The sequence below is a fragment of the Eublepharis macularius genome, chromosome 14 (genome assembly GCF_028583425.1).
Source record: "Eublepharis macularius isolate TG4126 chromosome 14, MPM_Emac_v1.0, whole genome shotgun sequence".
Lineage (NCBI taxonomy): Eukaryota > Metazoa > Chordata > Lepidosauria > Squamata > Eublepharidae > Eublepharis > Eublepharis macularius.
The window spans coordinates 8,041,398-8,064,474 of record NC_072803.1 but is presented as its reverse complement, the minus strand read 5'-3'; the positions used below and the strand labels follow the sequence as shown (position 1 = coordinate 8,064,474).

General features: G+C 45.4%; 1 protein-coding gene across 1 annotated transcript in view; it reads right to left on the bottom strand.

Moving 5' to 3' along the window:
* GRIK4 (glutamate ionotropic receptor kainate type subunit 4) overlaps nt 1–23,077 on the bottom strand; it is a 363,935-nt gene that overhangs the window by 186,434 nt on the left and 154,424 nt on the right. The window contains exon 3 of the mRNA XM_054997839.1: nt 6,644–6,741. Within this exon, the coding sequence (XP_054853814.1) occupies nt 6,644–6,741 (98 nt within the window). The remainder of the gene's footprint in view (nt 1–6,643; nt 6,742–23,077) is intronic.

Sequence of the window (23,077 nt, the reverse complement as noted above, 5' to 3'; positions counted from 1 at the left end):
ATGGGTGATCTGACACTGAAGAATGTTCTCGATCGGAGAGCCAAGCTACAAGTGATGAATGACACTTGCCTGGCAACTGAACAGACTCACGTATATTCTGCCCTGTTCACTTGCCATTCACTTGCTCTCCACTTGATCAAGTGGAGCGCAAGTGAATGGGAAGAGAACAGGGAGGAATACACGTGAGTCTGTTCACTTGCCGGGCAAGTGTCATTTGTTACTTGTAGCTTGGCTCTAAGCTGGGAAGGCAGACAGCATGCAACAGCAGTAGGCTCAGCCAGAGAGATAGGACACCAACTCAGAGTGGGTGAGGGACAGATAAGGTGTTCCAGAAGCAGGTAGGATCGTGGGGCAGGTGTGGGTAGTGACAGAGGATGGACCTGGAGTCAACAGGCTGCCAACAGTGAAAGTAACAAAATAGTCAGAAAGGTCTTTGAGTTTGAAGATCCTAAATATTTCATCAAGGATAACCCACAGAGGTTTGTGTAGCCTGTTTAGTAATACAGCTATTCCATGTCCTGAAAGTGGTACAGAACATAGTTGATAACAGTTGGCTCTGATCTCGGCAGCTCCCATTGAGTTCCATTGTGTAAAATATATCGGTTGCAACCAGGGAAACGGTTGAAGGGAAGCAATCCTGCCCTAGTTATCGGCGGCCCACCAATCAATTGGTAGAGATGCCACAAGAGGCGGGTGCGATGTGTCTCTGTCCACAGACTGTGCAAAGACACACTGCAGTCACCAGAGAATTTCTGTGATGTATTGTTGCTGACAAGGGAGTGCTTCCCGCAGCCCCCTCGCCTTTGAATAAGGTTTTATTCCTTTGGGTTTCCCAAAAGGAATTAACAATGCAGAAGTCTATTATACCTACAAGTTACTAGGGATTATAAACATAAAATATATAGCAAAGCAGAAGCATAATATATGCATGGAACAGAAGAGAACAGGAATAAAAGTCTACAGTTTCAGTTTTGACGGAGACATAAATTGTTAAATCTTAATATTTTCATGCATTTCATATTTCACTGGCTTAAAGCAGCAACAATATGAGAGGTTAGCGGAAAGGGATTCAGAGACTGACGACCATCGAGTACGTTTGGCAGCCTCCTCCCCACCTGTCCAAGTCCAGATATTCTTCTAAAAGGCGATCATCCCATGCGAATGCATAAGGAAAACAAAAATTGCTTCTTTTTGCACCAGTCTTTAAAGGCCAAAACTGCAGAGTTATTATAACATGTGTCTTCACATGTCTTTTTTTCTGCTTGAGGGTGTCATGATCAACGTGAGTGACATTAATGTCTGGGCCTATGAAGCTGCCTTAGACAGACCGTTGATCAGTCTAGCTAAGTATTGACAATTTTGACCAACAGCAGCTCTCCAAGTCCTCTTCCCCAGCCTTGCTACGATTTAACTTGGCCTAGAACGGGACCTGGGACCTTCCGCATTCAGAATTCTTCCACTCATCCATTTTTCTTCTATGCTTCATTTCCAAAAAGGTCTACAGAAAATATCTGAAACAAGGCCTCGAAAATTCCTCCTTTTGCCTTTGCTAGGCTGTTGTAACAACAGGCATTTTGCTAGCCACTTCTAAGGGACTTCTAGGGGTGATACAAACAAATCGACAGTGCCGGGTGCCTGGAGAAAGTGAGGCTGACACGGCAAAGCGGTAAAAGTGAGCCCAGAGTTGATTACATTGCAGAAGACGTGAATAAATTGAGTCAGATCCTAGTTGCTCTGACCCACTGTCATCTACTCTGGCAGTAGCTCTTTAAGATTTCAGGCACAGAAAGTAGAAAAGAGCAAGAGTCCGGTCTTCACAACCTGAAGAAGTGAGCTGTGACTCACGAAAGCGCATACCCTACCACAAATTTTGTCAGTCTTACAGGTACGACTGGACTCTTGCTCTTTTCAACTGCTACTGACAGACGAACATGGCTACCCACCTTGATCTAGACACAGAAAGGTTCATCCAAGCACTTGAGATTCTTCAGTTAAAGGGATCTCACACCTGCATGCCTTATACCAGGGGTGGCCAAACTGCGGATCGGGAGCCAAATGTGGCTCTTCTAGACATATTGCGTGCCTCCTGGAGGTCTCTGAGTATCACCATGGCCATACATTTTATTTTAGTCTAGTTTATTTCCCTCCCTTCCCTCCTTTCTTTCCATGTCTTTCCTCCCCTTTCCTTTTTCCCTTTCTTCTTTCTTTCCATGTCTTTCGTATTTTCCATAAAAATGTTGGGGTTGCCAGGTCTGACTCAGAAAATACCTGGGGACTTTGGGGGTGAAGCCGAGCAAGGATGTGATGTCACTTTTGTGATGTCACTTCGAAGTCAAAGGTCAGGTGATGGCTCCTCCTAAGCTCCACCCCTTCCAATGATGTCACTTCCAGCATACTGCACCAAAACCTCACCCCTTTCTGTGATGTCACTTTCAAGACACTCCCCCAAACCCACCTCCTCATCTAAAGTCACTTCAATGCGTCATGTCTTGCGGCTCACAAACATCTGACATTTATTCTATGTGGCTCTTACGTTAAGCCAGTTTGGCCACCCCTGCCTTATACCGTCTGATCACTGGTCCCATCTAGTTTGGCATTATCTTCTCTGGCTGGCAGCTGTTCTCCAGGGTCCCAGCAGAGATACGTAACTCCCAACAGCTGCTGAATGAGGTCCTTTTCACTGGAGATGTCAGAGATTAAACCTGGATACAAACAGGTGCTCTGCCACTCGACAAGAGCCTCTCCCTAATAACAGACCATGGGTTCGTCTAGATCTGACTAGCAATGACACTGCTGAGCCTTAGGCAACGAAAGCCAAGGCTTGCTACCTGACCTCCCTTTAAAGCAGAGGTGTCAGGGACTGAACCTGTGGCCTCCTGTACAAATAGCACATGCTTTGCCGCTGCAGTCCTTCCTCTTAAAACTTAAGAGACAGCCTCATGAACAGAGAGAAGGCAGGCTAACCGAAACCTGCATGTTTGTCCTAAACAATCCATTGCTTCTTGTCTTTTCCATAGCAAGGATAAAAGAGAAGTGCTCTTTATTCAGAATCTCTTTTAAATCCATGTCATCATAAATAAACCAGTAATAAGTGTTTATATGATATGTACACATAATCCTTGCAATAACCTTGTAAGGTAGGCCAGTATTAAGCCTGTATTAATCAAGACACTGCCAAGGTCACCTAGTATGATCCCGGTAGAGATGAAATTTGAACTAGGAAATCCTTGGTTTGCACTCGTTCTCTCGCCGCACAATCCTCTGCTGGTTTACTCAGAAGTCAGTCCACTCAATTCAATCAGACTTATTCCTAAGTAAAGGTGCATGGGATTGCAGCCTCAGCTGCTACCTTACATCAGCAAGAGATAGAGTGGATGAGAAATAATAGAAACAGATCTGGAAGGAACCCCAAAGGTCATCTAGTCCAAGCCCTATACAGTGCAGGAAATTCACAGCCCCCCCCCCACTCACTCCTCCAGTGATTCCTGCTCTATGCTCAGAGGAAGGCAAAAAACCTCCAAGATCCCCAGCCAATCTGGCCTGGAGGAAAATTCCTTCCTGATCGCAAAGTGGCAACTGGCACATTACCCTGGGTATATAAGAAAGGGCTGGGAGGGCCCAGTATTAGCTCATCTCTTCCTGATCTCCCTCTCACAATCTGCCTAAGTCCATACTAAGTCACAGAATCAGCATTGTCGACAGATGGGCATCTATCCCCCGCTTAAAAAGCTCCAAAGAAGGATACCCTCCCCCCATCTCCCAAGGAAGCTGGATCCACTGAGGAACTACTCTAACCATACGGAAGTTCTTCCTAATGCTTAGCTGAAAACTCGTTTGCTTTAATTTTAACCGGTTGTTTCTGGGGCAACAGAAAACAACTCCACTCCATCCTCTATGTGGTGGTGGTGGAGAGTGCCCTCAAGTGATTGTTGACTTATGGCAACCTCCGGTAGGGTTTTCAAGGCAAGAGACTAACAGAGGTGGTTTGCCATTCCCTGCCTCTGCAACCCTGGTCTTCGCTGGAGGTTTCCCATCCAAGTACTAACCAAGGCTTAGCTTCTGAGATCTGACGAGATCAGGCTCACCTGGGCTATTCAGGTCAGGGCATTCTCTATGTGATAGCCCTTCAAATACTTAAAGAGGGCTGTCCTATCATCTCTCCACTCCAGGCTGAACCTACCCAGCTCCTTCATCCTTTCCTCATAGGACTTGGCCAAGAGCTGTCTCCGCATAAGTCAGTCTGTCTTTTCTCTGGACTAAAAAATAAAATAAATTCCATAATCAAGCAGTCCAGATCCTACACAAAGAAAAGCTGGATTCTGCAACACGATATAAATTATGCAATTTCATTTGCCCTAATTATTCCGCACGATTTAGTCACAGAGAAGGACAAGGAGTCCCTCCTTCCAGCAGGGAATGCTCACATGCACGATGAGACGTATCAGCCATATGGGCTAGAAATTGGTTTATTTTTCTTTAAAACTGAAGCAGGAAGCTGAATTCTGTGTCCAATTCTGCACTTTTTCTTTGCGATCTTGGTTTAGAATAAAGCTAGAGTATTATTCCAAACACAACCTAAAAACTTTAGGGAAAGGACAGACCTAAGAGAGATCTCCTCTAACCTGCTTCATGCGGTCTGAAGGTAGTGAATGACTGTAATTCATTTGTGGATGCCTCCTATTGACTTGTTGACTTTCAGCCAGCCTAAGAGCTTGGTGGCAAGGGAGATGCCGGAGAGCCCACTAAACGGCAGAGAGACGCTAGCTGGATTTAGGCAGATGAAATACGAGAGCTCTGTTCCGTTTCCTGGGAACAGAGATGGAACAGCACGAGGCAGAGCAGAGTTTATAAAATATTAAATCACTTGGAAACAGATCAGATGGATGTTCTATTAAGCATAAAACTCCAAACAAAGGATAGCACAAACTTCCAGAAAGGTCATGTACCAGCTAATGGCATTAATGGGAATTCAGGCATGGATTCTTATTGTATTGTCATGGTGTACATACTGAGGGCTCGAGCTGAACTGAACGAGAGGGTTTTTTTTGCAAACATTTTCATTCAAGTCAAAAAGCCTCCTCTCATTCGGCATCATTCTCAGCATCACGCTAAGAGAAGGATGAAGGTGTTTGCTTGCGAAGCCAATTTAGAGTAGAGCAATCAGCAATTTGATTGGTTGGATTCATCCACATGACCAGTCCAGGAAGCACATCCAGTCTCATTTTCCCCTCAATGACATTGCCATGTAAAATTTGTGGTTTCACAATATCATCCTGTGTCTTGTCTGATCTCTAATTGTCTGTGACTGGTTGAGGAAGAAGAAAGCAAGCAGAGAGTTGAAATGGCGCTGGAGCTGCAGAAGCAGAGAGAAGAAAACGCTAGCTGCCACCATATAGGAAAATGTGGGATTAAGGCGGGTTTGGGCAAATATTTCAGTCCTCCTAAACATATACTCTGAAAATCTAAATGGGCACAATCTTCTTGAGATCGTGACAACCAGATTTGGTGAGATTTCCAGACTCCCGGTGAAAGTTCTCCTCAAACTACAACTGATCTCCAGTCTACAGAGATCAGTTCCCCTGGAGAAAATGGCAGCTGCAGAGGGTGGACTCTGTGGCATTCTATCCCTGCTAAGCCACCTCCTGTCTCCAAACTATGCCCTTCCCAGGCTCTTCCCTCAAATATCCGAAAATTTCCCAACCTGGAGTTGAGAACCCTACATACCAGATTCAGTCCCTGTTGAGTTTAGGGCGGACAAAGCAAGATGAGGGGGAGCATGCAAAGGAACCCACAGTTCGCAAGGAGCACAGAAAGTTGCTGAGATCAGACTCAGAAGCCTTTATAGGGACCAGGGACCATCACCTGACCTGCTCTAGCTCTGTTGGACTTAAGATTTCCTATAGGTGTGATTGTCTCCTTGCGATTTGCTCCACTGGCCAGAATAGGCACAGGCTGCAGGCCAACCTTCCCCCCACCCCCACCCCCCACACATGTTAACAACAGGGAACTAACATTCCCAAGCACTTTGGGCGCTGATTTGGCTCAGCAGCGGAGCAGCGGGGGTGGAGGGATGGGGGAATGATGCCGGAGGGAAGGCTGAAGCCCTTCTTCCCAGTGTCCCATTCCCAAGCTGAATTGCTCCCAGGAACGCTTGAGAACATTCCCCTATTGACATGGGACTACAAATCTGGTTGGGGGACCCCAGTTTAGCCCTAAATCTCTGCTTGGCTTTCTTCAAGTTCAAGATCTATCTTAGGCTTTGACTCCTGACCCCAGCTTTAAACGTCAGCTTCACCACCGCCACCACCAGTCCACTGGTTCTGTGCCCACTCTCTCCAAGACAGCAGAAGGTTTCTTAGGAGGAAAAATGCCAGAGCCGTGGCTCAGTGGCAGGACTCCGGTTCAGTCTCTGGCATCTCCACTTAAGGATTTCAGGCTGCGAATGCTGAAAGAGGCTTTTAGCTGCCAGTTGAAAAACCACAGCCAGGCTGAGTAAACAATACAAAATTCAACCGGCCAATAATCTGACTTGGTCTAAGGCAGCTTCATGTCTTCGTAAGATTTCACGCCCCTTGACTGTAGACCTTTTAAGAGAGCACAATGCTTCACTCCAATAGTGCAACGTTACCGGGCTTCCACTCACCTCTTTCTCCCCACAGATATTGCTGATGATGGAGCTGGAAGCAGGACTTGAAGACGGTCCCAGGACAGCTACCACCCCCTTTGGAAGGATCTGGCACACTGATGGTCCCCACGGAAGAGTCAACCAGCAAGAAAAGAAAGAAGAGTTACTGGTAGTCTCAGTAACAGCATAACAGCAGCAGGGCTCATTTCGAGGGGGAACACACAGAAACCCAGTTCCGGCAGTTCCCCAAAGAGGTCACATCTCAGGTGGCCCCGCCCACCTGACTCTCAGACATTTGGGCCCGTTTCAGACTGGACTGGGGCTGAAACAGCCCAGATCGGGCCTCAGATGGGTGGTGGATCACTCTCCCGCTCAGCAGTGGCCCAATCCTGACCATTTTGGGCCCCTTTTTGGCCATTTTCAGCCCCTTTTTGCCATTTTGGGCCCAATTTCGGCCCAGAATGGCCAGGATTGGGTCGAAAACAGCCAGGATAGGTGATGTCAGGGGGCGTGGCATATGCAAATCAGTTATGCTAATGACACACTTCTGGTGATGGCAAGGGGCGTGGCATATGCTAATGAGTTATGCTAATGAGTTCCTCCAGCTCTTTTTCTACGAAATGACCCCCGACAGCAGCCCTGCTGGATTTGCAGGCCCAGCTCATCCAATATCCTCTTCCCAACAGTGGACAGACAGAAGCGCCTGGGAAACTCACAAGCAGGGCATGGAAGCCTGGGCTTTCCTGCTGATGCTTGAATCCTGCCCTTTCCGTAAGGAGCTCGGAGTGGTCTACATAGCTTTCCCCCCTCTCCACTAAGTCCCCACAACAATCCAGTGAGGAAGGCCATGCTGAGAGAGACCAGCGAGCTTGGTGGCCCAGCAGGGCTTTGAACCCAGGCTTCCCCAGTGCAAGAGCGCTATTCTGGCTCTTGGATTCAGAAGTACGCTGAGTTGGCACATGTATATTTCATAAGCTCGCTACGAACACAGAAGTTTGTTCAAGGGGGGAAATAACCCACTGGTGAGGACGCAATCCAGGCCTGCTCCGTCTGTAGCCTGACATCGCACAGTGAAAGAACAAACTTTATGAATTGAGTCAACCAAGTGTGTGAATGGAATTCGCCCCCCCCCTCCCCACCACACAGCTTTCTGGATTAATCTGGCAGTGCTTTAGGTCTATTTGCATTGTAGTTAATGGATGACATTAAGCGAGGAAATGACCCAGGTTAAAGCAACATACTGTAGAGGCCATACTCGTATCCATTTCCCCATTCCTTCACGGACTGAGCTAAGTTATGGCAGGAATGAGATGTTTTTAGTATTGGCTTCTCTTTATTGTGTTCACAAGTGGCCTGGCTGCATATTGTAGTGCCTGCTGCGAAGTTAACTGGGCCTGGCAGAGCAAGGGAGTCGTTTTCACACCCGAAACAACAGAATCCATCCTTTCTTCCCCAATTACAAAAACTTCTAAGTGGTGAGAAGAACTTGTGTCTCGCATTTAGGGTATGTATTTAGGGTAAGCCAGGTGGTTAAATCATCTCCCGAGGTCTCTATGGGCCACTGGATCATCTATAATGATTCTACCAAGTGATAAGGAATATATAGAGGTGACAGGGAGAGGGAGATTGATCCTGAACTGATGTGCAGGAAAACAATCCAACTGTATCCAGCGAACATGAAACAATTCTACCGTAACCTTTCCTCCCCGTGAAAAAGTGTACAACAGTTGAAGAAATCTTTCATACATGAGAGCATAGCTTGGTTCACGTTCTTGAATTTGCAGTTATTTGGTACAGACGTTGCGGAGTGGTACGCCTGTTCCTACCTTGCGGTACAGAATACGAATGATGATCAACTAGGAGGTTGATTGGTGGGTGGTGGCAGGAAAATGAAATGATTCTCTGTTGAGAATGTTGTACAAGGCCATGTGAACTTTGGAGGCAAGGTCCACAAGCAGACGGGTGGCAAAGGATCAATGTCAGGCTATGGAAGACAGGCCATGGGAGACAGACCCCTGTACCCTTACAGCAAGAAGCCCAGATTCTTGGTTAAGAGGTTTTATTCAGGAATCAAATCATTTCCATAGATATGTCCATAGGATTACTCAGAAGCAATGAAAGCAGCTGAGCATGAAGACAATTCATTGACAAGAATGCCAGCTGACACAAATCCCTCACACTTAAGCAGTTACTCCTTTCCCCCTCCAAAGAGTAAATATGTTTTTGGCATGCGAAAGGGACCTGAGAACTTCTTGCATGTTTATACATTCGGCTAAATACTACAGAATATATTAGAGTCAATTATAATAGAACACAGGCAATTACAAGGTCAAAACACTGGGAACTTCCCAGGGAGATAAGCCGCTGACATCTGCTTACAGGCTGTTTGTGAAATAAAACAGTTATGACATTTGGAAAATGGCATTAAGGCACAGCATTGAATAACATAATGGCATGGATGCAGGGGCAGACATGACAATCATCTTTGCAACAGCTACAGAAGTTTGTATGCTTGCATAGTCTCAACATGCATCTCACCAGGGGTATGAAATAAACAGAAATAGGTGGGCAAGGACCAAAAGTGACCATGGAAGGGGAAGGGGAACCTTCTGCCTCGGTAAGTCAGAAGGACATGAGATAGAAAGAGAAGGTATGCACCCCCATATTCTCCTTATTTTTTAGATAGCACAATTAGGGCAGTGAGGGACAGGCAAAATTGATGGCTCATCGACACCATTATGCATTATCAGCTGCCTTCTCTCCACTCCTCAATTCTTCACATAACTTCAAAAGAAGAAGATATCGAAACTGGGAATGGAAGTAATATTGTTGGGACAGTTCATCTAGCCACACAGCAGCTTCTCCATCATTCTGAATCCTTTCGGAAAAAGTTACTGCAGCCTCGACATACATTATTGAGAAATCATTGAAGAAAAGGCTACGGTCGGTGTTGTCAGGAGATTTGGACATTATCATAATGGTTACTTTCAGCCTTAAAAAAAAGCATGAATGTATAATGTAGTGGTATGAGGTGATACAGGGAGCCAAGGCTCCAGAGAGTTATCCTCCGTTCTGCCTATTAAGTCATCCTGCCTCTCTGTCCTGTCTCATTACGAGGTTGATAACGCTGCTTTAATGAAGGAGTCCTGGAATTTGCAGAAGTTCTGAATAAAATCCCTCCCTTCCCAGGGCTGATAGGATGAGATGATGGCTGTTTAAGAAATTACTCGAGACTTTTTCCCTCACGCCCTTTCCCAAACGTATTCTGTGTCTTTTTGATCTGTCGTTTTCAAACTCTAATCTGAGGGACACTGGCATGGCCAGTGCCACTGCTGGAAAAATCTAAACAAAGATGGCATCCATCCCTGTCCAAGTGTTAGGCCTAAGCATGTCAACACCGCATCTACCTTGATCATTATTCTGCTAATCGATATCCTCTCTATTAGAAATGCACAGCCAGAAATTTACTGATCCAGTTTTGAATTGGACAACTCAAGTATAGTAACAGTGCAATCCCAAAGAGAGTTATACCCTTCTGAGTCTATTGACTTCAACAGATTTACTAGGGTGTAAAAGCTTAGGACTGTAAGAGCTCCAAATTTTCAAAATGGAGAGCAGTGAGACGCTGGCAGTGACTTTTGTTGAATCTCCCCCCTCCACCTCCACCAGCTTCTTCAAACTGCTTTAAACTCTCGTTTTCTTTTCTGCGCATAGACATTTTCAAGTACTTGGATTCCTTGTTTTGAATAGCCCTTTTCTTATAAGAAAATGGGGAGCTGGCAAGAAGTGCCTTCTGTTTAAGAAACCTTCATCAGTCCCTCGCAATGCTGAGAGCTTTCCATTCTTCCTCAGAAGTATTAAGCTCTGAAGTGAAACAATCTTTGGTTATGTACAGATGTGTGAAGAAGTAATTGAAGTCCTAAGGTAGGGGCATGTGTGTGCGTGCTTTCTTTGCCTGGCAAGAAAAAGAGGGAAATCTGGCACATGCTGTGCCACCCTCTGTCTCTGGGGCAGCCAAGGGGAAAAGATGGCAGGAAAGGGGGCTAAGTAGCCATAGCAACAGAGTTCTAAGGACCATGGGTTGTTGGGAGAGACAAAAAAGGGAGGGGAAAAGCTTCTCATTCACAGGGTGAAAACATCCACTGGAATTAAGAGTACAGAAAGTGAAACCAAGAAAAGGGGCCTCTGGGAAAGGATTCGTTCATGTAGGGAGAGTTTCTTCTCTGGTAACGCAAGTTCCCGTTTAGGCCAGCTTCCCATAGCGGCATGGAAGACTGAGGAGGCCTTGGCTTGGAGTAATGATCTTCATCGACCTTTAAGTAGGGTTGCCAGCTCCTGGATGGGAAATTCTTGGAGATTTGAGGGGTGGACCCTGGAAAGGGCTGGGTTTGGGAAGGGGAGGGACTTCGGCTGGCTATGATGCCACCGAGTCCACCTTCCAAGGCAGCCATTTTCTCCAGGAGGATTGATCTCTGTCACCTGGAAATCAGTTGCAATTTCGGGAGATCTCCAGCCACCACCTGGAGGCTGGCAACCCTACCTTTAAGGCATGCACACTGAGGCAAAAGAAGTTCTGCCAGGCGGGTGGTTGAGGCTAGACTAGGCCTCCATTGTCCCAGAGAGAGGAGGAGAAGGTCAGACCCCTCCCTACTAGAAAAGTCCACCATCTAGCTCCCAGCTGGCAGGTTGGTTGCCTCCATTTGGCATATTGATTGCTGCTGTCTTGTATATTTTAATTTTTATAGTGTACTGTTGTGCTGTTTGTTGATTTTAAACTGTTTTTAAGATGTAAGTTATTATGAATGTTTTTACTTGAAGTAATCCACCCTGGGTCTGCTTTTGCAGGGAGCGCGGAATAAAAGTCGAAAATAATAAATAAATAAATAAATAAATAAATAAATAAATACCCATCTCCTCAGAGTCAATGCTTTTAGCTCCCTGGTGATTTCCCCCGGTGGCATGTACCAGATCCCAGTCAATGTGGTGAGCAGGGCTTTTTTTCAGCAGGAACGCAGTGGAACGGAGTTCTGGCACCTCTTAAAAATGGTCACATGGCCGGTGGCCCCGCCCGCTGATCTCCAGACAGAGGGGAGTTTAGACTGCCCTCCGCAATCTAAACTCCCCCCTGTCTGGAGATCAGGGGGCGGGGCCACCGGCCATGTGACCATTTTCGCCAAGGGCGATTTAAACTTTAAAAAAACTGCCCCCTTGTTCCAGCTGACCCAAAGTGACGTCATTGTGCAGTCCTGAGTTCCACCACTGAGTTCCACCACCTCTTTTCCCAGAAAAAAAGCCCCGGTGGTGAGGAATAGAGGATTCATTCTGGGCATTTGGGCTCCAGCCTCATGAACATGAAATGCTGCAAGTTTTGTCAAATTCCATCCTGCCAAGCTCTTAATATCAAAAGCAGGCAACAACAAGTGTTTTGAAATATTAATGATAATAAAAAAGAACTGCTGCCACCAGTGGCAACAAGCTCAAAGAGGCTCTTGCTTGATGCTCAGAGCACCAAATCCCCACCTCTGTTGGTGTTACAACACACAGCTGAAATTCCTAAATGGAACTGAGCAGGATTAAAAAAAAAACTCATGGGCAGAATTACTACAACTAGAGCAGAGCTTTCCAAATAGGCCCCAAAGCTTCTGAGATCCTCTTTATCATGGCCAGCTCTTCGTGCTCTGGGAAAAATTGCTCTGGGACTTTACCTCTGATGAAGCAGAAGGAAATCCCCAAAGCCTCAGTGTGTCAATGGGCTAATGTATGTGCAGCTGCTCTTTGAAATCCTCCTGACTTTTTTTGAATCCTGACGCTAGAGTTTTTCAGAGAGAGCACAGTACAAAGCAGACAATGGAGAGCTTCTAGCTGTACCTCGGTGACCCGGGAGGACTAGATAATGGCAACAGATGCATTACTGTGAAACTGCTCCCTCTATCTTCAAATGGATTTTGCAGAAAGAGACTTTCCTTCATTCTATACCGTGCTTAGTTAGAGGGGGTGGCCTAATATATGTACTTCATATAATCCTTCCCAGGGCTTTTTTTTCTGGGAAAAGAGGTGGTGAAACTCATTAGGTAACATACACACACACGCTCTTGGGACCGCATGATGATGTCACTTCTGGGAAGTGACATCATCATGCAGGTCATGGCCACCCCGGGAGTGCTCCCGCGCTCCACAGGGGGCCCAATTCAGGCCCAAATCAGCCTGGAACACACCACTGCCATGCAGGAGAGCACTCCCCTGCCCAGCAGTGCCCAATCCTGGCTGTTTCAGGCCCGAATTGGGCCAAAATAGGCCTGAAACGGCCTGCTGCTGGGCGGGGGAACCCTCCTCCGCCCAGCTGTGGCCCAATCCAGGCCGTTTGGGGGACAAATTGAGCCAAAATGTGCTCCAAATGGCTGGAACAAGACCAAAATGTCCCAGATCATGCCCAAATCGGCCTGGAACGGGCTGCTGCTGCATGGGAGAGCACTCCTCTGCCAGGCAGCAGCCTGATCCTGGCTGTTTCAAGCCCAAATACCCACCAGTCATGTGGGTATTTTAAAGAAGTGCCAGAACGCCATTCCGCTGCATTCCGCCTGAAAAAAAGCCCTGGTCCTTTCTTTCCCTATGTTTCCCAGTGCATATGTATGAAAACTGCTTAGCTCCTGGAGGTGATCAAGACACCATAGTTTATCATACTGTGGCAGTATTCTTCAGTAAAGGCCTCTGTCATCCTTTCATGCCCAGCTATAAACCTAGAAGAAGTTTCTTGAAGTTTCTTGAAATATTATTTCTCAGCCTTAAAAACGAAGCCAGAAATCCTGTCTTTGTTTTCTGAGATGAAATGCCTCCAGGTGCCTATAACAGGAGGAGGAAAGAGCACGAAGCCACAGGAGACAGACTGGTACCCCAAAAGAGTGAGGGGAAAAAAAACCTGAGTCCAAAAGATGATGACTGTTAGAGAAAGATGCGTTTAAGCAGGACTCTTGGCCTTCTGTTAAGAGACTTAGAAAGTCAAACGCACAAGAAAGGTGAGCTTTATCTGTAATTGCAGAAAGCGCCCCCCTCAATGACCCTTTTTTTACCACTATCATTTTAAATCACAGCAATTTAGAGGGTTTTTTCTTATCAGAGTAAGTCAACATCTTTTCTGCTCTGTAGGTATCAGACAGTGTTAAGCCATCCATGAATTTGATTAGCAAGAACTCTTTGGTTTCACTCTGGGCTAGTATTTGCCAGGCTAAAAAAGAAAGTAAGAAAGAAATGGAGCCAATCAGCCGGTCATACAATGTTCAAGGGCCCAAAGCGTTAATTTATAAGAACAATAATGAAAGGAAGAGAGAATTACACTAATTAATAGAACTGCAGACTTCTATAAGATTCCCAGTATCAAAATCTCTCTCAGAAGAACAGAAAGAGACAAGGGCACCATTCAAGTCACTGCACAAAATCATGGTATAATTAAACTAACCCTGGTTTGTAGGAGTGTCTTAAATGCTGGCTGTTTGATTAACTAAAATTAGGATCTGTCAAGCTGGGATCTGAAGACAGTTTATTAGCCACATAAGCCTCAACTACAGCTACACAAACACCCTGGTTAAATCCTTAGCTATAGTTTCAGACACCCCAGTTTAATCTTGGCTTTTTCTCTGATGATACCCTCCCAGGCTAAAGAGGTTTAACTACAACCTTGTTTTATTTAAACTAACTAGGATTAGTCTGACAGCTGAATGCAGGCCACTCCACTAACTTATTTAGGAACCATTAAAACAGCACCTGATGTTATAATAACCATAGCTAGCCTTAACCATAGCTAGCTACAATTTGGCATGTTTGAATGCAGATGCCACGGCTTAATCTTGCTTGTTCTCTGACAATGCCCCCACGCTATAGAGAGAAGGCAATGAAACCACCATTTGTCAAAGTAAATCTGGCTATGAAGGATTGGCTCAGTTCACACATTATGCAAAACTCTGGTTTAACAAAACGACGGTTAATGAGACTGAATCCAGGCTACTCCGCTAGGATCTGCCGAATCATATTCGGAAGCTAGTTTGTAAAGTATGTTTTCATATAATGTATGATCACAGACCTCCTGGCTGAATCTTGGCTTGTTGTCTGTTGACAGCCTCCCATGATACAGAAGGAAGAGGAGAGCGAACCTGTATTTGTCAAGCATTTCAGTGACTGACGGTGAGCTGAATTCTAAGTTTCGCAAACTGTAGTTTAAATAATATATCAGCTCAGCTATCTATAGCTGCTGCCCTGATGCATGCGTGAGATGAAGTAGGACTGTTCCTTATTTTGAACTGTGGTTTCCTTTCATGGTAACTGCTCAGAAGGACAACAGAAACGGAACGGAAACACTAGTACCCCCATTGCAGTTACACTTCAACTATGGAATATTTCCTTCTTTGAACCTGATGGACATTTCCCTTTGAAGTTTGAATATTTAATATCTTTACTTCTGTACATTTCTTGTAACTCGAGGCACTGTCACTTTATATTTAGAAGCACTGGTCACTTTCCTACCTATATTTATTGATATTTATTGTATATGAGCAGGGCTTTTTTTCTGGGAAAAGAGGTGGTGGAACGCAGTGGGTTGCCAGCACAGGGGGCAACTCCTGGTGGGAGGTGGTGCCCCTGACACCACGTGCGCATGCGCAAAGTGTGCGCATGCTTCCGGGACTGCACAATGACGTCACTTTGGGTCAGCTGGAATGGGGGGGGGGAGTTTTTTAAAGTTTAAATCGCCCTCAGCGAAAATGATCACATGGCCAGTGGCCCCACCCCTGATCTCCAAACAGAGGGGAGTTTAGATCACCCTTTGCATGTGGATGGCGATCTAAACTCCCCTCTGTCTGGAGATCAGGGGGCGGGGCCACTGGCCATGTGACTATTTTCAAGAGGTGCTGGAACTCTGTTCCACCGCGTTCCGGCTGAAAAAAAGTCCTATATATGAGCATATTGCACTTTATTACTGTACTTGATTATTGTAGGATCGTTGTAAGTTTGTGACCTTTATTGTTGAATGTTTGATTAACTGTCAAGCCTCTGAGTTGCTTTGTGGCAGTCATGTTATATGGTTCCATGAACATATGAGACTGACGACATCATTTAGTATTTGTTTATTTCCTTATTTAGATACATTTTTTCTTTGTTTAGTTAGTTGTTCATGGTGCCTGTGCTGCTTTCATTTGCAGCTATCTATAGAGGCCTGAGGTGGCTAGCCACTACACTAGCAGTGAGACCTTTGGAAGTTTTATGCTTTGTCTGAACCAAGTCAATTATTCAAATCCTAGCAAGAGTCCAGTAGCACCATTGGTAGGGTATGCGCTTTCATGACTCACAGCTCACTTCTTCAGATATCTGTGACTCACGAAAGCTCATACCCTACCACAAATTTCGTTAGCCTTATAGGTGCCACAGGACTCTTGCTCTTTTCTACTGCTACAGACAGATGAACATGGCTACCCAGCTTGATCTAGCTTGCATTACATGCGGATTTCATCACCTTCATTCCCCCTCACCTGCCAACTTTCCCCCAGCCTGTGCCGTCACCTTCTCACAGGTTCAGAGCAGACGGGGAGGATGTTATGTTAATGGGTGAAATGGAACACCTCATGTTCAGCTACGAGATAAAAATGGCTGAGAATTGTACTCCAATCATTTTATTTTGAAACAGATGACATAATATTTTTTTTCCTCCTGCAAATTTCCCCTTTCAAATCGCTTTCAGTTGAAGGAGTCTCTGTGTGTGTCTTTCTGTATTTATGTATTATTTTAAAAAAAAAACTAATGAGAAAAAGGGGGAGGAAGAAATAAAGAAAAAGAAGGAAAGAACAGTAGGCGAGGGAAGAGTGAGCATCTCACAGAAGCCTCTTAAAATGCTAATTATATAGAATACAAAATGTCACCATTCTGGATGGACGTAATTGTGAAAATATGAGATTCGGGCGGCTAGGAGTGATACTTAGAAGCAATTCAAAATGCCTGGAATATGACAGTGGTATTAAAGAGATGTCTGAAAAGCTTCACAGCCAGAGGTTAAAATATCGAAATGGTTTTTATTAATACTGCATGCCGTAACAAGCAGTCGCACAGAGCCAAAGGTGAGAAGTTGGGTAAATCCAGCAAATCCTTAGAAGTTATGGATCTCATTTCTGGAGTGATCTAGGAGAGTAAAAGGGGGGAGGGCTGATGGGGAATCTTGCATATATCTTCTAAGATATCTACGGAGGCCTGGCTTCTGAGCCTAGATGGTTGTCTTCTAGCGGCAGGGCCTTTGGAACTCCTTCCCCATAGCCATCTATTACTTGGAGCAGGACTGTCACTGCTTTGGCTCACAAGGTGGGGCTAAGGCTGGCTGAGGTGGGGTGGCGGTGTTGGGTACAGTTCTTAGAGAGAGGAAGCCTCCCCCAAGGGTTGTGTTGCCAGCTCCAGGTTGAGAAATTCCTGGAGCCCCCAAATTTCCTCTTTGCCACCTGACAGCTCTGTCAGTTTCACCTCCCCTTCTAGGAAGTGAAGCGGAAATAAACAAACCCTCTGAGGGGCCATCTTTGCTGGCTTTCTAGAGAGGGGAAATTGACAGAGCCTTCGAATTTCTTTTAAAACTCAGCTTCCCGGCTAACATTGCGACTCCCTTCCCGTGTGTCCTCGTGTAATTCGTCTCCTGGAGCTTAGCTCTATGAGTCTGTGACTGGCCCACAGTCACCCAGTAAGCTTCCATGGCACAGTAGGGCCTCAGACATTGCGCAAAATCTCATGCAAGAAAACACGACCGTCCGCGTTTTTTGCGCGATGTTCCGGGTTGTTCCGAGGGAAGGTAAGCCATGTGGAAACGGCCAAGGTTTGCTGCTCTTGATATGATTTTAAGTATTTTAATGCAGCTTACTATTTCTTTTTCTATGGCTAGTCTTTCAACTTTTACTGGTTTTATATAGTTTTTTGTTTTAATCATAGAAAACGGTAAGCTGCCTTGGTAGCCTAATTCAGCTGAGAAGTGAGGGTACAAATATTTTCAAATAAAGATTCATTTCCCCATATCCAACTCCAAATCCACCTCCAGGAGTAGAAACATCTAACTACTCTCCAATGCTAGTGACAGAGGAACGCTGATTTATCCCTAGCTTTGCTGAGCAGTTTTAGTCTATGTACATAGTGCAGGAGGGAAAAAACAGCCAGATTAGTTTCAGCGTAGAAAAAGAAAGAAGGATTTTCAGGTAAAAGCAGGGGAAAAAGGGAAGGGAGATTGGAACGGGTCCTGCTAGGGACAAAGTAATTCTTAGACAAATCTTATCCTAAGGCAAAATGAAAATGCTCTTTATGGTCTTTGCCTTTGCATCAGAATGGTGTGTGTGTGTCTTAACTTCGGCTTGGATCAAGAGAAAAGCCCATGGCCAAATTGAGTTGCCCTTCAGAAAACAAAAAAGAATTAGAATGTACTTGGCTTTTAATAACTCTGCAAATCTTTAAAATATGTTCCACGTTTACCTGCTGTTTAAGTTCCTATTGGAGCCGGTTTCCTGCTCTCAACCCCTCATATTTAGGGGAGGTTGCTGTTCTAAATCTTACCGTAAAGCCAATTTGGTGTCGTGGTTAAGAGCAGCAGGACTCTAATCTGGAAAGCCAGGTTTGATTCCCCACTCCTCCACTTGGAGCCAGCTGGGTGACCTTGGGTCAGTTGCAGCTCTCTCGGAGCTCTCTCAGCCCCACCCACCTCACAGGGTGATTGTTGTGGGGAGAGGAAGGGAGGCTGATTGTAAGCCACTCTGAGATTCTTTTGAGTATTGAAGGGTGGGTATAAAATCAACTCTTGTTAAAGGTAAGAAAAATAATCATGCAATGACACTCATGTCCCTTGTTTTTTTATGGCCAACTGACTGCATTGTTGGATTTAGTAGTCCTAGACAGACCCAACTCATTTTTGATTTATGCACAGAAATAAATTGGTTGGGTGATTGGCATTAGTTGAATGATCATTCACCATAGGAAGCAACAGCTACCCCCATGTTCTTTACCCTCAGCATAAAGAAACACAGAGGTAGACTGCTTTTGAACATGGAAGTTCTTTTCATAACCAATCAAAGACTCCTTGAGACTAAAGCATGGATTAATACTATCAAATTTTGGTTACATCTACATTTTAAGAATAATGAGGATAGCCTCATCTTTCACATGCTGTTGGAGTCTCAGTCATCCATGTGGCTTAACAACATAGGGAAAAAAATAACTCAATAGGAATTAATATTGAAGATTTGTTTTCCCTCACAGAAAAATCAGCTTATGCACTGATCAGACAAAGACTCCTTGACATTGAGATTCAGAATCTCAGGAGTCTTGCAATAGGCAGATGTTCACCCCCAGGTTTGGGGGTTTTACCCCATGGGTATAGGGTAGAATATCTCACTTGTTTAGTGGCCCCACATTATTGCAGCATTTATTCGTTAGCTCGGTTTAATGTGCTACCTTCTGCGATACTTTATGGGAGATTCCATAAAACACCATATGCTAACAGGTTATGCACTTGTGCTCAGCAAGACATAGAAACCCTGGAACATGTCTTTTTGTATTGTACTTATTACTGTGATATACGTCCCACACTCATTGACCCGCTGTTGAGTAAGCAAATTGGAAAATCTGATAAATGTAAAGTTATCTTCCTATTGGCTACTCAGAACCAAATTTTTGTATCTTGCATCTATGAGGCGAGTTGTGTATTTGTAGACTGAGTTCTGGTTGTGTCGAGTGTTTTTGTTAACATGGATGTAATGCCAATAAAGGTTGCTGAATCCATAGCCAAAGGGGGCATTTCCTCACATGCTTCTTTAACTGCAAAACCAACCACCCCCATTCCTTTTGGCCATTTTTTCAAGGAGAGAGGAAGAGTCAAAAAGGGATTAAAGTGTTTCTATGTTCAAAGCACGAATCGCAAAGTCCTCAATTGACTTTGGTTGGTGACATCACTACATCGCCAGATCTGACTATAGTACCATGACATCATCATATTCTGCACTGCCTGGAGTGGGTCAGGGAAGGAGAAAGTGGAGTGGGTGTCTGGAGAGAAGTGATGCAGAAGCAGGATTAGGGAGGCAGTGGTGAATAACAGTGGAAACTTGCATTTGGGAGGACAAGGGAGACTGCTAGAGTGATAGTGGAGGGAGACTTGAGATTAATCCAATAAGACATGGGCTAAAGCTCGTTTTAAAGCATGCTTTATGGTGGGGCTGGCCACCATTGCATCTGCACATAGGGTTCATGGGTGCCCAGCCGTGGTGGGCAATCTCCCAGGAGTTTGGCCCATTGCCTGCCATTTGCTGGCAATAGGTGGGAGGTGGCAAGCCCCCCAGAGATCACCCACCGCTGGTAGGCAACCTGGGAAAGTGCACACTGGGTGCGTTCCTGGTCGGGCATGATGATGTCACTTCCTGAAGTGATGTCATTGCTCCTGCCACAGACATGCTCCTGTGGTTCGCTGAGGCCAATTTTGGCCCCAAATGGGCCAGAATTAGCCGTGCACCAAGCGTGGGAGCATTCCCATGGCTGGTGTGATGTTGTCACTTCCTGGTGCCGGGACCTTTGCGTGAGTTCAATCCACAACACACAGGAGGTATATGGCAAGATCTGGGTCCCCCCACTCCTGCGGGAACCTGGCAACCCTATCTGCATGGCATGGGCTAGGGGAGCTCTTCCAGGTGGTCAGAAGCCTGTTGGTATCTGGTCTGCAGGAGGAGGTGGACTGCATAGCTGCCTGCTGTCACCATTTGAGATACTATTTCTTATATCCCTACCAACTTGGACTCTACATTAGCAATGACAGCACCAGATGCTGCTAGGGTGCTCACTTGTCCAGCTGTTTAGTGTACTTTTTAGTTCATCCAGTGTGACGATATGGAGGCCTACCACTTGCTTGTATAACCATTGCCCTGCCTGAATTCTTAATTTTTCTAGGGGGATGGGTGGATGGGGGCTGTCTGTCTGGACCCAAGCAGAAGTTAATGCCTCTTAAAAGAGGGGGTGAGCACTCCAATTTTGAAACAGGCTGGGGTGCATTCACTGCCTAAGAAGTCTACCCAGGAACCTGGAGATTTCCAGTGACTATCAAATAGTTTCAAATGTTCCATTCTTGAGCAAAGTGACTGAATGGGTGGTGGCTGGACAACCTCAAGCATTCCTGGATGAAGCCATTTGTTTGGATCCTTTCTAGTCTGCTTTCAGGCCTGCTTATGGGACTTAGGGTTGCCAACTCCAGGTTGGGAAATTCCTAGAGATTTTTGGGGGGGGAGGGCAGTGTTTAGGGAGGGGAGTGACTTCAGCAGTGTATAACGCCATAGAGTTCACCATCTGAAGCCTCCATTTTCTCCAGGGGACTTGATATCTATGGCCTGGAGGGCAGTTGTAATTCCAGGAGATCTCTAGCCACCACCTGGGACTGGAAGGCACTGTTTTGCGATGATTCCTGTGCTACCAGGAGGGTAGCGGTTTCAGAAGGGGGTGCTCAGAGATGGCTGCTCCCACTCGGCTTCTGGCCTGTGGGGTTCTGCAAGCTTCCATCTTATTCCTTATGCTTTTCTTTGTAAAACCACTGGGGAAGGTAGAGCCTGAACCAATCATGAAAGGGCTGCCACAGGAGTTGGAGGGCCAACCACAAAATGTTCGGGAGTGTTATACGTAAGTGTAATAGTAACTCTTTAATTCTTCAACATTTCAGGCAAAAGCTGTGTTTAACAGGATGCCGTTTAAAAGGAACATCGTGTATTAAAATATTTCCTTGCACATACACAGCTTAGCTTCAGTCATGCTGTGAAGATCCTTGTGGCAGCTGCTCTCAAAGCAACATTTTTGAAAAATATGCGCAACCACTCAGATCTCCAGTGGCCAATTCCCAGATCTCCACTGGTGCAAAAGCAGGCTGTGCTGGGCAAAAGGCGGATACCAGAAAAGGTATTGGTGGGTGTTATGGCACCATGAGTGCAACTGTGGGGAATCCTGCCTTTGGGGCACATAAATGCACATGAGGGCACTTCTCCATGCAGTTGGGAATCCATCAAAACCTGGCTCTCCAACTGCAGGGACAAACTCAAGTGTTCAAGCAGCCTTTTCATGATTCTATGTAACAACAACAACAACATTTGATTTATATACCGCCCTTCAGGATGACTTAACACCCACTCAGAGTGGTTTACAAAGTGTGTTATTATTATCCCAACAACAAACACCCTGTGAGGTGGGTGGGGCTGAGAGAGCTCTGAGAGAGCTGTGACTGACCCAAGGTCACCCAGCTGGCTCCAAGTGGAGGAGTGGGGAATCAAACCCGGCTCTCCAGATTAGAGTCCCGCGATCTTAACCACGACACCAAATTGGCTCAGGGCGGAGCCTGCAGTTGCAATGCTGCATTTTGCCCATCTGCATATTCAACCTCCACAGTATGAAAAGGAATCTTGGTTTTCTAATTCACACCCACAGAAAGCAAGAAAGTCAGTCCGAAAGGTAACATGGAAAATGAGACTGAAATACCATTTATGTACCAATCAGAAAATTGAAATTGTTCAAGATTTTCTATTCCTTGGCTCAACCATCAACCAAAAAGGAGACTGCAATGAAGAAATCAGAAGAAGATTGAGACTTGGAGAGCAGCTGTGAGGGAGCTAGATAAGATCCTTAAAGATAAAGATGTCTCTCTGGGAACCCAGATCAAGATAATCCAAACTATGGTATTCCCCATTGCCACGTATGGATGTGAAAGTTGGACGGTAAAGAAAGCTTGATAGGAAGAAAATTGATTCATTTGAAATGTGGTGCTGGAGAAGAGTTTTGCGGATACCATGGATGGCCAAAAAGACAAATAAGTGGGTACTAGATCAAATCAAGCCTGAGTTCTCCTTAGAAGCTAAAATGACAAGACTAAAGCTATTGTACTTTGGTCACATCATGAGAAGACAAGATTCTCTGGAAAAGTCAATAACGCTAGGAAAAGTGGAAGGCAGTAGGAAAAGGGGAAAACCTAAAACAAGATGGCTTGACTCAATAAAGGAAGCCACGTCCTCCAGTTTGCAGGATCTGAGCAAATCTGTTAAGGAAAGGCCGTTTTGGAGGTCTTTCCTTCATAAGGTCGCCATAGGTTGGAGGCAACTTGATGGCACATAACACACCATTTATATGGGTTGAGAATTCCTGTAAAAGGAAAAAGACCCCTCCCATTAATCAAGATTTTAAAGGGCCAGACCAATAAAGTCTTCAAAAGGTTCGTCAGCTTCGAGCCCAGGTTCCAAGAGGTGTTTACAGCATGTTAATTGAGGAATGCCAGCAACATATTTTAAAATCACAGCCACTGTTCTAGTCTAGGCACACTTGAAGCAGCAAGACAACTTAGTGATGGAAATGTCATGGCCTTTATTCACGTGTGCTTTACAAACATAAAGAGGGATTGAATTTTATGGGAGACAGGCATCCTGATTGGTCTTTATC